General features: G+C 40.7%; 1 protein-coding gene across 4 annotated transcripts in view; it reads left to right on the forward strand.

The window, feature by feature from the left end:
• Window positions 1-16,344, forward strand: part of RRAGB (Ras related GTP binding B) — a 36,947-nt gene that overhangs the window by 14,752 nt on the left and 5,851 nt on the right. For 2 of the 4 annotated variants that reach the window (XM_059680254.1, XM_059680255.1), the window contains exons 3-7: window positions 1,808-1,907; window positions 6,189-6,272; window positions 8,169-8,235; window positions 10,574-10,796; window positions 14,146-14,241. In XM_059680254.1, the coding sequence (XP_059536237.1) occupies window positions 1,808-1,907; window positions 6,189-6,272; window positions 8,169-8,235; window positions 10,574-10,796; window positions 14,146-14,241 (570 nt within the window). The remainder of the gene's footprint in view (window positions 1-1,807; window positions 1,908-6,188; window positions 6,273-8,168; window positions 8,236-10,573; window positions 10,797-14,145; window positions 14,242-16,344) is intronic. The other 2 variants (XM_059680256.1, XM_059680257.1) reach the window with 1 other exon arrangement.

The raw sequence follows: 16,344 nt of genomic DNA on the forward strand, positions 1-16,344 counted from the left end.
GTTTTGATACCTTGTCCATTCATTTGAGGAACATATTTTGAGCATCTGTTATATGTTAGACACTGAAGATACCAAGGGGATTCTCTCTTCCATTCAGGAGCTCAGACCAAAAAAATGGGTAACTGCAATGCATTATGGTCTTTGCAGCGCTTTAGGTAGGAGTGTCATGGAAAGGCAGAGGTGAGAATTACCTAAGCCAGCCTAGGGTATTGGGGTCAGAGAAGCTTTTTGTTGTTGTTAATCCTCACCCAAGGATATTTTTTATTTTCAAAGACAGTGGAAGGGAAGGAAGTGAGGAAGGGGAGGGGGAGAGAGAAAAACATCCATTGGTTGCCTCCTGTGCGCGCGCGCACACACACACACACACACACACACACACACACACACCAGGGCTGGGGATTGAACCTTCAACCCAGGTATATGCCCTTGACTGGGAATCAAACCTGCGACCCTTCGGTGTACAGACTAATGCTCTAACCACCAAGCAATACCAGCCAGGGCCAGATAAGCTTTTTGAGGAGGTGGTCACTGAACCAAATTTTGCAGAATGGGTGGAGCTTAGCTGAAGAAAGAAAAGGGAATGGAAAGCTATTGGCAGAGAGTACAAGGTGAAACAAAGACATAGTGCACAGGTCCCTGGAGATCTGGGAGCAATGACAGGAACTACGAGCAGTTCAGTTCAGTATGGCTGGACAATAAAAGTTCCAGGCAAGGAGGATCAGAAGATGAGGGCAGAGGAATAAACCAGCCAGATTGGGGGGGGGGGCGGTTTAGGTAGTTTAAGGACTTGATCCTGTAGGCCAGCGGTTCTCAACCTGTGGGTCTCGACCCCTTTGGGGGTTGAACAACCCTTTCACAGGGGTCGCCTAAGACCATCGGAAAACACATATAATTACATATTGTTTTTGTGATTAATCACTATGCTTTAATTATGTTCAATTTGTAACAATGAAAATACATCCTGCATATCAGCTATTTACATTACGATTCATAACAGTAGCAAAATTACAGGTATGAAGTAGCAACGAAAATAATTTTATGGTTGGGGGTCACCACAACATGAGGAACTGTACTAAAGGGTCGCGGCATTAGGAAGGTTGAGAACCACTGCTGTAGGCCATGGGACATTGAAAAAGAAGAGACAGCAGAATCATGGAGGTCAGTGGAAAGGATGAGATGGGTAGCAGAGATGGAAAAGTTGACCTTGAGCAGGAGGAAAAACTTCGGTTATACTAAAGTCTCCTGTCCTATAGTTCAGTGCACAAAACATTAGATTATGCGAGATCAGGGTTCAGTTTCCTCTCAAGTTGCTATGTCGCTAACATAGTTTTTAAAAAATATATCTATTTTTAATGATTTCAGAGAGCACGGGAGAGGGAGAGAGAGATAGAAACATCAATGATGAGAGAATCATTGATTAGCTGCCTCCTGCACGCCCCACACTGGGGATTGAGCCCACAACCCAAGCATTTGCCCTGACCGAGATGCTCAACCACTGAACCATGCTGGCCGGGTATTAACATAGTTTTGAATACATGATAGTGTATACTAATAGCATAATAAACTCACTGCAGTTCTGTTGCCAAGAGGATGTGTGACTCATGACAGCTACGCATCTGGGCCCTGGAATTCTGGGTATCTCTGCCTTTACAGATGGTTGAGGAATTAGTTGCCATTATCTGCACCAGGTTGTTGGTACTGTTACTTCCGGAAAACATCAAGTACAGGAGAGAGAGAGATCCCTGTAGACTTGATTTGCTTTAGATTGCTAACTTCTTTTCATTCTTTCCCCCCACTTTGTCCTTAGGTGCTATTGATGGGTAAAAGTGGGTCTGGTAAGACCAGCATGAGATCTATTATCTTTGCAAATTATATTGCCAGAGACACGCGTCGACTTGGTGCAACAAGTAAGATGTTTTATCTTATTGTAAAGTCAGGTGATCTTAACTATTAATGATCCGCATAACACACTTGGTTGCAGTAACTTGGCCATGCAGAGGTTGAAAGATTTGTTTTGCAGCATGTTTTCCCTGTTTGCATTTCTTCGCAGAGGTGTTTGGCCTAATTCTGGCTACTACTGCTTGCGCTCTTGGGTGGTTCTTTTCTAGGTTGCTTACCAAGTGGGATGCCCGCGTGCAACTTCTTTTTTACCCTGCTTTTTCTCAAACAAGCATAGGGATCTTTTTGTTTGTTCTTGTGTGTGTTGTTTTTTTTCTTTGGGGGGGGCAGGTGTTCGTTTTTTAACTGTTATTATGTAAAAGGAAATTAATTGATAGGTATTAACAAGCATAACAATAAAATCGCCTAAGATTTTTTTTAAAGCAGCTGCTAGTTCTTAGTCTTCATTAAAAGGTAAATTGCTGGGGGCCGGGGGTTATGAGGGGGAGGTTAACCTAATCTGTGCTCTGCTGTTTCTCTTCCTGGATGGATACACATGGATGTTCTCACTGGAGTTCTGGCTTTGACTTGAGAAACGTTTCATTGCCCTTTATGGTTTGAATGTTAAATCTGGCTTCTTCGTGTAGGCTCACTGGGCTGCCAGTGGATCCACGCTTCTGAGAGACCCCTTTGTCTCTAGGCTGTAAAGCCATTTCATTTTGCAGCATCCAAGCATTTCTGGATCCTGTTGTGGTCCTTGGCCTCTAGGTGATGAAGCCATTGCCCTTATCTGGCTTTTAAAGATTTCCTGATGTGGGTTTCTAGCATCCTGAACACTTCAGAGACAAGTCTCCCACTACTTCATAAGGTATCTTACTGTGGTTTCGAGAAAACAAACATTTTAAAAACACCTTATGTTCCAGATGCTAGGATACAAAGGAGAAGGGAACCTCATTTCTGTGCTGGGCGTGTAGTATAGACTCTCAATTGGAGCAGCTCTAATGTTTAGAAAGCCATTTCTTAGTTACAGCTTCGAGTCTATTTCCCTTTATTTCTGTTGGCTGGTCCCCTTTCCGCTCTCTTGAGCCTCTACAAATATTTGTGTATGATAAATGTCTCAATCAGTCCTAGCCATCTCTTACCTCCCAAGTCTTATCTTCCAGAGGTCAAACATCTCCACTTCCTCCATCTGTTCCTCACTTGACATCATTTTGAAGGATTTTTAAGGACTTGTTTGAACATATCTACATTTTTCTTAAAGTGCTAAGACTCGAATGTTGATGTGGCTTGATCAGGGCAGATAGAATTGTCACATCTCATGTTCTGGGCAGCACCGTTTGGCTCTCTTTCTGTGGAGTGACCTTCATTATGTTGAGTTATAGCAAAAACACCCAATTTCTTTTCACATATATTATCATCAAAACACGTATTCTCCTGATTCTTGTGCAGTTAATAATTTGAACCTAAGAATAAATGCTTATCTCTGTTATTCAGTTTCTTTCATTTTAGCCCATGCATGTTCCTGAACCCAGTGTTTGTTAACTGTGGAGTCCAGCACAAAAATCGCTATCTTACTGGGCCTCAGTTTCCTTATCAGTAGGAAAGAGGGTAGAGCCTATCTTTAATTCTTTCATCAGATATGTTGCTTATTCTTCCTAGCCTTCGTACACTGGATAAACATCTCCTCTAGTTTTTAGCTAAGTAGTCGATCAGAAATTTTGGTCAGGACTGGGTTCTTTGGCCTATCATGCCTCAAGAGAATTCCTTCTAGAAAGTACCTGTCCAGTTTCCTTCCTGTCTTGATTTGCCAAATTTTAATTTATTCCTATTCTTCCAAGTTAAATATCTGGGCCTAATAATCACATGGTTTTAGTAGATTAGAGGAAGCTAATGTTTATTGTATGCTATTTTATTTACTTTAGTCCTTATATTAACTTCATTTTCATAGATGAAGAAAGTGTGACCCAGGAGTTCAGCTCACTCAACTCGAAAGCACGAGTGCTGGAATGTCAGTCTGTGCTCCTGCTCCATTCATTGTGCAACAGCCACAATTCTTGGAAGACTTCTTTCTCTTCGTGTTTTAAATTCTCTACATTTCATTGAAGCACCTTTTTTCTCATCCAATTAATATTTCTGTTTTTAGGGAATTAGCAGAGTTTACGTACTACCCTAAGTCTAGTGAACAGTCTTGTGATCCAAATTTCAGAACTATATTGGAGCTACTTAAAATAGTTTGAAAATCTAGCAGCATCATTGAAATGTTATAAACAGTATGTTGCAAATTATCTGACTCCATATACATCAAAGCAGGCCGTTTATTCAACAAGTGCTTTTCCAGAGCTTCCTGTGTGCCTGGCGTTGTGAATGGGACAGAGCTCTTGCCCTTAAGGATATCTCAAGCGGGACCTTCATTGATAATACTTTGTTAGCAATTACTGTATTTCCTTAAAGGTAGTAAAAGTTATACTTTAAAATATTGTGTTGGCCTTCATGATTTAGTGTATTATTAACTAGTTCGTTCGTCATTGGGTTCTACTGCTTAACTTATAGACTAATTAAAAATTCATTGATTTTTTACCTGCTATTCTTCTGTATGCAGCTTTTAAAATTTTCTTTAAAAGTAGTAAAAGAGTACGTCAAATATATTACATCACCTTTAATGTTTAGTGTTTTTTTCTAGATTGTCATTGATGAAAAAGTCCAGTTTGATTTTGTTAAACTTAGAGTCTACTTGTTTTGAAATTTGAAGGATACAGAATGGTGATAATAATGACTTTATTAGAGGGCTGTTAAAATGTGTTTGTGTTGGAAGAGTAAATTTGTCAATGAAAATATGATTATGAAGTATTTTATTCTAAAACACTGTTGACGGCTCTGAGATTTCCGATCTTCTCAAAAATTCTGTTCCCTTGGCTTTTATTTAATGCCTTATTACCCTGGTTTTCGTCCTTTATCTTTAATCAGCCCTCCCTCTCTTTTAAAGAATATTATTTTTTCTTTCTGCCCCATAAATGTATGTGATTTCCCAAAGTACTGTTCTTGGTTCATTTCAGTTGCTTTTATAATAGCAGGATAGGAAGAGTAGGAGAGCTATGAGACTAAAGAGGGAGGCAAAAAGTGGGTTTTAGATCATAAAGTGCCTTATAAGCCATGCCGGGTAGTTTGAACTGAGAGTAGAGGGCAGCCCCTAGAAAATTTTAAACAGAAAGTAACAGTCATATTTTATCATTTTTAATATTCAACTTTAATGACAAGAGTATAATATTTGTGAAAAATTCAAACATCATAGAAGTGTAGAAAGTATATTCCTTTCCTCATTCTCAGGCCTTTTTTTCCTGAGTGTATACAATCATACATATATAGACTTATACAGAGATAATGTTTTTTTTCTTTTTAAAGAAAACTGGAAGAAAAATCTGCATTTTTGAGAGACTATTATATCTGTAATATGGAGGATAGGTTAGGGGAGGCAAGGGTAGAAACAGGTTAACAAATCAGGAAACAATTTTAGTAGACCAAGTAAAAGGTGATGGAGGCTTAACTTGGGTTAGGGTGGTGGTCATAGATATGATGAGAAGTAAATGGATTTGGGATGTATTTAACAGGTAGAGTCAATAAGACTTGCTGATTGATAGGTTTGGGGGGAATGGTGGGGAAAAGAGTAGACTCATGGATGAAACTAAGGTTTTTGCTTAGGCAACTGGTTACATTCCATAAGATGGAGAAGACTGAAGAAGGAATAGATTTTATAGGAAGAATGGGGAGATGATGAATTATAGTTGTAAACGTTGAGTTTGGGATACTTGTGGTTTATTCAAGTGAAGATGTCCAATATATGATTCAGAAAGGGAGGAGAGAAATATGTATTAGCGATATCAGTATCCAAATGGAAAATAAAATAATATGAATAGATTAGCATGCCAAAGAGGAGAATACATAGAAGAGTAGGTGACCAAAAGATGGAATCCCAAAGAACTCTTAACATTTAAGGGACAGAAAGAAGAATAGGAGACCATGAAGGAGGGTCTGCCAAAGAGGTTGTAGATGTGATATCAGAGGCTGAGAGAAGAGAATTTTTTGAGAAGAGAGCAGTCAACAGTGTCATACTATAGAAAGTAAGACAAGGACTAAAAAGTCCACTGGATTTGGCAGTTAGGCCATTGGTCAATGAGAACAATATCTGTGATATGGGGAATAGAAACCAGATTTCTATTCCATGTGCTCCATATCTAAACAGTCACTGAATCCTGTCACTTCTTTTGTTATTGTCTTTCCCTTTCTCAGTAGCACTTCTTTCCATTTTTTTTTAGTACTAGACCGTTTACATAGTCTTCAAATTAATAGCAGTTTGAGCACCTACTCTCTCGTAGACTCTGTTGGAAATACAAGGACATGTAAGATATGATTCCTTTTCCAAGGAGGGGGAAGTAAAGGGGAGAAGGGAGGTAGTTTGAGCACCTACTATGTGCCAGGCACTTTATGTATGATAGCTCCTTTAATCCTCACAGTAAGCCTGTGAGGTCAGCAGTCTGCCTCCCAGCTTTTTTAATAGAAGATGAAACTTAAACTTAGAGGTTAAGTGACTTGCCCAAGGTCACACAGAGAGGTAGAACTAAGAACTGTTTGGCTCCAGTGTCCATTTAAAAAAATAATGCTCTGCTGCTTACGATCCAGTTTCTGAGAATCTAAAATTGCACAAAAGTTAGCAGTCAGTTTAAGCAACAGCTTCGAGCTAGTCATAGAAGAAATACCCCTGTGTGATTGATTGACTATCACATAAATTGTAAAGGTGATAGTTGCTACACTTTGAAAACTTTCCAAGGTAAGAATTTTTATTTTTCCTCCTTGTGACCTTTAGTGCCTGGCAGAGAGTAGGTGCTTAGTAAATGTTTGAATGAATTCAGAGGGAGTGATGACGGTAAGTGGGGGTGGCCAGGTAGGGCTTTTAGAGGAGTGGGGGTTTTAGTTGGGTCTTAGAAGATGAATCTAACTCTTAAAGAAAAGTGGGGAGGACTTTTTAGGCCGACGGACAGACTAGGCAAAGTATAGAGGGAGTGGGAGGGAAGCGTAAGGCAGAGGTCGCAAACAGGCAGCCTGTGTGCTGGAAAAGGCCTGTAGATGTGTTTTGTTTGGCCTGTACAATGTTTTTTAAGAATTGGAATTAGTTATCAACACATAAGTGTTTCCATAAAAATCTGGATTTCCCACTACGATCGAAAAATTGAAAACTCTGTTAATCCTAAACCCATGTTCCTGCATGGCAAATGAGCTACAGCTGAGTAACTGCCACTCACGCCATCAACCCCTTGGGTAAATGTTTACTCTTCAGAAATGATTAACTTTGCTCTTGTATGTTTACTGGCCTGGCCCCTATTAGCAAGTTTGCGACCCCTGATGTAAGGTACATTGGGGGTTGGGGAGGTAGTGGGGTTTGGGAGGACTATGAATAAACCAGATTGGACTGGAGCAAAAGGCATTATTAATGTGCCTCATTGGGGAATATAAAGGGAGTTTGGAAGCCACATTCTGAAGGACCTTGAATGCCCCCCTATAGACATAGAGGAGCCTTTGTAAATTTTTTGAATGGGGAGTGACATGTTCAAAGTAGTGCTAAGAAGATGAACCTGGCAGTAGCCTAAAGGGTAAAATAAAGGGGGTAAGGCTTCCTGGTGGAAGGTAATTATGGAGCTATTGTGGTTGTGTAGGCTTGAGAAAGGAAGGGCCTTCCTTAATGTTAGTGGCAGGTTATAAAGCAAGGAGTGGGAATTGAGAGAGATTACAAGGGATAGTAATGAATGAATGTGGACAGAGGAGTCAAAAATGACCACCCCCAATGTGGAATTGGTCGGGTCAGTAATGAAAATAAGGAAATCAATAGGAGTGAATATGGTTATGTTGTATGTTTTTGGGGTGTCTGCTTTTATGTTTGTTTTAAAAATTTTGGGGCTTTAGTAGGGGTAAATGAGTCAGGGAAGCGCTATTAAATGGTATATGTCTCTGTCTTACATGTTGAGATTTTAACATTAGTATTTTAATTGGCAGTTGTTTCTGCTTTAAGCACTAAACTACTAAAAAGTAAAACGACTCACATGAGAGCCAGTTCTGTAGCGCAGGGTAATCGGGGTGCCACCTTGCCACTAAACCACGCTATTAAGCTAAAAATCACCTTCTTGTGGCTTTGAGCATTTCACTCCACTTTGGTCCTTCTAAATCCTGGGCTTAGTGCTTTGCTTAGTTTGAATTTCGCCTCGCATGCTGCAATTACTAGATTTGTCATATTTACCTTCCAGTTGATGTAGAACATTCCCATGTTCGATTTCTGGGAAACCTGGTGTTGAACCTGTGGGACTGTGGTGGGTAAGTACCATCTGATTACTTGTGAGGCCAGTGGCAGTAATCAGCATGGAGAATACTAGAGTAACTATCATTCATAATAGACACATTGGTTGGTGTTGGTGGTATAGTGATGAGCATAGCTGCCTTCCATAAGAGATACATTGGATAAAAATTTATTTAGAATTGGCATTTGATTAAATCAAGATCCCTGACTTGAAAAGATTTTTTTTTATTGATTTCAGAGAGGAAGGCTGAAGGGGAGAGAGAGAAACATCAATGATGCGAGTCATCACTGAGCTACACAGGCCGGGCTATGTATTAATTATCTCCAGACAGTCTAAGCACTATACATAAGACCTAAGCACATATCTTTCCACTGTGGAAGGAGTAGGAGACAGTGTTTTCTCTCATGGCCAAGGCAGTTCTCAAATATCCCATCACAAATGAACGTTCACTATGCTTGTATGCCGGTATTGCTCCCTACCCTATGGCCATTTGATCTTCAGCTGATGTGTAGTGTACTGGTGAGGAGTTTAGGCTCTGGAGTTATATTAGCATTTGTATCTCAGCCCTGTTAGCTGTTATCTTGCATTGATCACTTAAACTCTCTGAACCACAGATTCTTCATCCATACAATAGAGATAATGATTGTGCCAACTCATAGGGTTGTTTTGGTGATTAAGTAAGATAATATGTTAACACGTAGCCAAATGCTTCACGAAATAAACAGTCATTGTTAGCTCAGCATTTCCCAGTTCCTAGCATAGAACCAAACATGGAATAGGTGCTCAATGAGTGTCTGTTAAAAACAACAACAAAATAGCCAAATATTCCATAAGAAAATGACTCCACTGTTGCTAGCAGATGGATTACTTAGCACCCTAGCAGATTTCTCCATACAAATCCTTCCTCATTAGCATTGCTTCCAATTCTGTAATCTGTGCCAAATCAGTCCAAGTCTCTTTTAGGCAATAAGATGTTATTGTCATTTTTACACATAAGGCAACTAAAGTTCAGTGATATTATGCATCTCCTAAGGTCACACAGCCATTTATTTATATTTATTCATTATATATATATATATATATATATATATATATATATACACACACACACACATACACACACACACACACAGTTAATCCTCACCTGAGGATATTTTTCCACTAATTTTTAGAGAGAGTAGAAGGGAACAGGGAAAGACAGAAACATCGGTGTGAGAGAGACACATCGATTGGTTGCCTCCCACACGGGCCCCGACCAGGTCCAGGGATTGATCCTGCAACTGAGGCACATGCCCTTGACCGGAATAGAACCCAGGACCCTTCAATGGTCTGACGCTCTTATCCATTGAGCCAAACCAGTTAGGGCTAAACATATTTTTATTAATTTCAGAGAGGAAGGGAGAGGGAGAGAGAGAAGCATGGACTGGCTGCCTCCTACACCACCACCCCCACTGGGGATTGAGCCTGCAATGAGGCACGTGCCCTGACTGGTGGTAATTGAACCATGACATCCTGGTTCATGGGTTAATGCTCAACCACTGAGCCACACTGGCTGGACTACACAACCATTTAATAGCAAAGTACAGGACTGGAAGCTAAGTTCATTAGTTTTTTTTCCATAACAAAATTCTGTTTTTTGTTAGGCATCTGGTAATTGATAATTGCTTGGGACACAGCCTAAGAAGCAGAGAGCAACATTCTGCTAAAAAGTGTTCTTAGAGTCATTTTCATATAGTTCAAAGTATTGACTATTCTTCAGTAAATATTCACTGGGCACCTATTCAATGGCAGGCTCTATGCTAAAAGCTGGGAAACAGTGGCAAACAGTAACAGACATGTTCCTTACTTTGGAACTTTCTGTTTAGGGAAGTGAATGGCATTAATTAAAAACTCATGCAGATGTGTAATATCATACTTGTAAATGTTAAAAAGAAGAACAGTGTATTGGTAAAAGGGCCTATGGTGACTGGATTTGCCCGTCAGGGAGGTCAGGGATTTTTTTTTTTTTTTTTTTTTTGTAAAGAAGTACGGATTGAACTGAAATCTAAAGGGACAAGTTAGGAGTTAAATGAGAAGTAGAGGTAGTGCCAGGTGAGACAATGAACAGCGTGTGTCAAGGCCCCTCGGGGAATAGACCATGGGCCTCGAGAACCAAGGACAGGTCAAAGTATGTTTGGAGCACAAGGAGAGGGCCTTAGGGTAGTGCAAGGCTTAAGTAAGAAGTTGAAACCAGAGCGGTTTGCTATTACTGGTATTTGCCCCGTCATTCGAAGCTTTTAGATTATCTTTCACATAAGATAGATCATAAGTAGAAGGGACTAAACTGAGGACTTGCTTATTTTTTTTCCTACTAGACAGGACACCTTCATGGAAAACTACTTCACTAGCCAACGAGACAACATCTTCCGAAATGTGGAGGTTCTGATTTATGTCTTTGATGTGGAGAGCCGAGAACTGGAAAAGGACATGCACTATTACCAGTCATGCCTGGAGGCCATTCTGCAGAACTCTCCAGATGCCAAAATCTTTTGCTTGGTGCACAAGATGGACCTGGTACAGGAGGATCAGCGGGATCTGGTAAGAAACAGAAAGGGTGCTACAGGACATGGTGGACATGCTTTGCAAACTTCTTTTGTGGAAGTATAGGGACATTTGTGCCATCCTTTTTTTTTCAGGGCGGAAATCTCCACCTAAGCTTTCAAAATAAAGTTTTGTCATTTGTGTGTGTGTATATACACACACACACACAATCCTCACTCAAGGACATTTTTCCATTGATTTTTTTTAGAGAGAGTGGAAGAAAGGAAAAAACAGATAAATATCGATGTGAGAAAAACACCCAGATTGGTTGCCTCCTGCACGTGCCCTGACCAGGGAGAGGGCTGGGGAGGAGCCTGCAACCGAGTTACATGCCCTTGCCCAGAATCAAACCTGGGCAGGCCAATGCTCTATCCACTGAGTAAAATGGGCTAGGGCAGTGGTCGGCAAACCGCGGCTCAGCAAACCGCAGCTCATGAGCCACATGCGGCTCTTTGGCCCCTTGAGCATGGCTCTTCCACAAAAAACCGTCTCTTCCACAAAATACCGACTTCTGCGCATGGGCCACGAAGTTTCCATCACACTGTACGTGCGCGCCCACACGTGGTATTTTGTGGAAGAGCCACACACAAGGTGCCAAAGAGCCGCATGTGGCTCACGAGCCGCAGTTTGCCGACCACGGGGCTAGGGCATTTGTTTTTTTTAAAACACTCATAAACAAATTGTCCCTGGTAAGGGAATAGTATTCATTTAATAAATAACTTTCAGATTTAGGTAAGGAACCTGACCATGTAATATCACTAAACAGCCTTTTTATATTTTTTCTCTTTTTTCTATCCCTTTTTAAAATTAAATTTATTGGGGTGACACTGGTTAATATGGTCATATAGGTTTCAGGTGTGGGTTTCTATGTTATAGGATCTGTATATTGCCCTGTGTGCCACCACCAAAAGTCAAACCTCCTCCAGTCACCATATATTAGGACCCTTTTCACGGCTCCACCCCCTTCTCTCTGGCAACCAACACACTGCTGTTTGTATTTAGGAGTTACGGTTTTATATCCCACATATAAGTGAAATTATATGGTTCTTAGCTTTTTCCTGAGAAAAAAGAAGAAAGTTTGAGGTATAATAATATCTCACTTCAAATTATACTACAGAGCTACGATAATCAAAACAGCATGGTATTGCCCAGCCAGCATGGGTCAGTGGTTGAGTGTCTACCTATGAACCAGGAGGTCACGGTTTGATGCCTGGGTTGCGGGCTCAGTCCCCAGTGGGGGGGGGGGCATGTAGGAGGCAGCTGATCAATGATTCTCTCATCAGTGACGTTTCTATCTCTCTCTCCCTCTCTCTTCCTCTCTGAAATAAAATTTTTTAAAAAATCAAACAAACAAAATTCCCCAGCATGGTATTGGAGGAGAAACAGACACAGATCAATGGAACAGAATAGAGAGCCCAGCTATAAAACCACATGTATATGGACAGATAATTTGAGACAAAGGAGCCAGAAACACACAGTGGAGTAAAGATAGTCTCTTCAATAAATGGTGGTGGGAAAACTGGGAAGCCACATGCAAAAGAATGAAGCTGCATTACAGTTTATATATTTATAAAATATGTATGCTGCCCCTGTTTACTGTCCTCAGAGCAGACAGTTACTGTCAAGGCTAGAAGACTCACCAGGGGTGAAATGAAAGATTACAACTGTCATAAGGTTGACTTAGGAAACTGATAAGCATCTGTTCAAGTGCCAGTCACACTTGTTAGGCACAATGCTAAGTCCCTTAATTGCACTGATACGGTATATTTCTCTTTTCTAGCGTGGGGATTATTAGTACACATAAATTTAAACCAGAAGCCACACAGTAGAAAGGGAAAACTCCCAGCTAGCTATGAGACACACCCCCCCCCAAGATTGGCACATCACAAATATAATCTAGCTTTAGTTTGTCCAATCCTATATAATAAAAGGCTAATATGCAAAATGTCCCCTTGACCGGGAGTTCAACCAGGGGTCGGGGCTGGCCAGCCAACTGCCTGTGACCCTTTCTTCCCTCCCCCCCGGCCCCCCCCCCCCCCCGGGGCAGGCTGACCTGACCCCACCCATGCACGAATTCGTGCACCGGAACTCTAGTATAAAATAAGAGGATTGGATTTTAAAGTCTAAGCTGAAAGAAGAGATCTGTTTCCAAGGATGAACCTGAGGAAAGTTTTAGAATATGTCATTGGTACAGAATACAGTCCCTCCTTGGGTTGGAGCCTAGGGGTCTAAGGATACCTTTTATTTAACTGAATGATTTTTTTTATAATAGCTGTGGTCAGGAATACTTTTTTTCCTATAACTAGTTATATGATTGCCTCCAGTGTTCCAGTTTTGGGGTATGTTTTGGTGTTTCTAGGTTAACATAGGCTTTAAAAAATCATTAGAGTTCCGTATTTGATTTTGAGAACTACTTTAAGTATCTAATCTTTTTATTCCCTTCTCTCCAGGCCCTTGACTGGGACCCAACCAGGGACCCTTCAGTCCGCCGGCTGACACTATCTGCCGAGCCAAACCAGCTAGGGCAACTTACTGTTTTCTGAATGCTTATATAGATATCTCCAAAGATACATTGTTGTTGTTTGTGGGATTTGAAACTTAATTAAGAAAGTTATATTCTGTTTCATTAAAGATTCAGTCAGACTTGGAAATTTTGAAGCAAAAATGGCTAGGGTGCCTCCCTAAGTATCAATTTCAAGTAAGATGGATGTTTCTCTCTATGTATTAGTGAGGGAGCCTTAAAGAAACAGAACCAATAATAAGTGTGTGTGTGTGTGTGTGTGTGTGTGTGTGTGTGTGTAGATAGATAGATATAATAGAGGGAAGGGGTAGAGGTTGATTGATGGATTTTAAGGAATTAACTCATACAATTGTAGAGACTGGCAAGTCTGCAGTCTTCAGGGCAGGCCTATAAGTTAAAGAGTAGATGTTGTTGCTTGAGTCAGAAGGCAGCCTAGAGGCAGGATTCCCTCTTAAGGCCTTCAACTGATTGCATCAAGCCCATCCACATCATGGAGGGGAATCTGCTTTAAGTGTACTGATTTAATTATTAATCTCATCATACCTTCACAGCAACATCTAAACTGATCTTTGACCAAAGGTCTGGGTACCATGGCCTAGCCAAATGAATACATAAAATTAACCAGGTAGGGTCACAGGTAGGGTCACTTTTAGACCTGACCTGAAAACATTTCTGCCAGGATGTCTCTGAAGTACTGTACACATTGAAAAATCCCTCTGAGGAAATGCTTTCTGTTTAAATATGTGGAAATAATTATATCTCAGCGTTTGCAAAGAAAGAGGAGAGCTATATATCCTGATCAGTGTGTTGGACTTTCTCATTCAGATTTTTAAAGAGCGAGAAGAAGATCTGAGGCGTTTGTCTCGCCCACTGGAATGTTCTTGCTTCCGGACATCTATCTGGGATGAAACTCTCTATAAGGTGTGTATGTTTCTCCGAGTTCCCTCATGTTAGAGCATAAAAAAAAAAGCAAGAAGGGTATGATCACAAAGATTTTAAACTCTTTCATAGCCATCTAAACATGTTGAACTGAAAAAAATTATAATAAATTGTTTGAAACATCAAAATTAACCTTAAGAGCTTTTGGGTTTGATCTTAGATTGGGTCGACATGCCTACCAACCACACTAAATTAGCTACCCAGTTTGGTCATGATTAATTTGATAATGATATTCATGACAGCTAAGGTTTCATTGGCTGTCATCCATTTTGACTTGTTGTGGTCTCAGTGCTGATTGGAGCTATGTCTACTATCTGGGTACTTCTACAGGATATGTGCTAGTCTGCCTAAGTTTGGATGGCAGGAGAAGAACAATATTTAAGGGAAAGATTGGCAAAGGGAGACTTAGAATGAGACATGTCTGTCTGCCTAGAATTTGATAGTGTCCATTTTCATGCCAAATGAAGACTAGCATTCTTTTTTCTTAAATGTGTTTTTTATTGATGTCAGAGAGGAAGGGAGAGGGAGAGAGAGAGAAACATCAATGATGAGAGAGAATCATGGATCAGCTGCCTCCTGCACGCCCCACACTGGGGATCGAGCCTGCAACCAGGGCATGTGCCCTGACCGGGAAGCGAACCCAGACCTCCTAGTTCATAGGTTGACGCTCAACCACTGAGCCACGCCGGCTGGGCGAGACTAGCATTCTTTCAACCAGAAAGATCATTCCCGCTGCTGGAATGGATACCATACCGCTTGCGGTAGTTGTAGAGGTTACAACAATAGCCGTGTTATGGGTAAAGCTGAAATTACCTTATTGGCACATAGGTTCCTTAACCCTGCTTCCTCCCTTTCTCCTACTGATCCAGCGATTTGAAAGATTGGCTCCTTGACGCCCTCCTGTGGTCAGACCTTTCCTTCAGACTGCTTCTGGTGTCTGTTGACAAGTTTGACATCCTTCTCTGTCCCTGGTAGCTACAGCCTCAGTATCAACTGCATCCGACAAGTATCTACAACCAGAAGCACAGAAACCTGATTTCCCAAGAAGAAAAAAACCCAGTGGACTTTAAATATAGCCATTGCTTTATTTTTTTAACTAATTCATTTTCCCCCCAATATTATGTTGACCCAGCCTCGCTCTATTAACAGATCATTTTTGAGATACCTGTCTAGGAAATACTGTTCTAGATTAATTTGGGCCGAATTTCTCTCAAAGCCTTATTCCCATAGAACAGGTAACCGTGAATAAGGATGGACATGACGCACTGATAAGAACCAGCTGCGGTGTGAAGGATGGCAATACATAACACGACCAAAGACAATTGGCTAATCACAACACTGCTGTGAGTGACAATGTCTCTGCTGTGGTTAGCTTTGGTGTCTTCTCCAAGGTAAATTCAGCAGTGACATTAACACCGACCTGGGAACTTGGAACCTGAAACCCCATGCCTAAGTAATAAAACTAATTGGAGCAGAGACATGGCACTACTATCGCTTGCATAAATGTCGCATAGAGCTAACTTACATTTTTCTATTCCGTTTTATTCTGCAAGCACTCATCACATACCCGCTTGATGCTGTAGGACACACAAATGACTAAGACCAGGTTCCTGCCCTCTAGTGGAGGAGAAGAACATTACACACCTTGCCAGACAAATTACAGCAAGATTCCAGGACGTAGTCTAATGGAGGTTCAAATAAAAGAGCCATAAGAGAATAGAGGGAGGTGTGGTTAATTTCAGCTCCTTTCATTAGTCATACGCCTCTAGATGAAGTCAGTTTTAGGCAAACACGCAGTGTACCATTTTAAATTCAATAATTTATACAGCTGAATATAAGCCTTTTGGAATAATAATGCCACTAATTTCTCTTATAATTTATCTTGTATGTTATCCCATTGAGGGGAGGGGCCATTTGTCTTTGTGGCTCTGGTATTTTTTTGAAAACTGATACTTAGGTGTATGTTAACTATAGCATCATTAGGTTCTGATTTTTTAGTATAGTCTGCATCGTTGGATTTAAATATTTGCTGAATGACAGGAGTAGAAGCTTTATAGCACAATAGGAGATCAGAGTTTTCAACTT

This window comes from Myotis daubentonii, chromosome X (genome assembly GCF_963259705.1).
Source record: "Myotis daubentonii chromosome X, mMyoDau2.1, whole genome shotgun sequence".
Taxonomy (NCBI): domain Eukaryota; kingdom Metazoa; phylum Chordata; class Mammalia; order Chiroptera; family Vespertilionidae; genus Myotis; species Myotis daubentonii.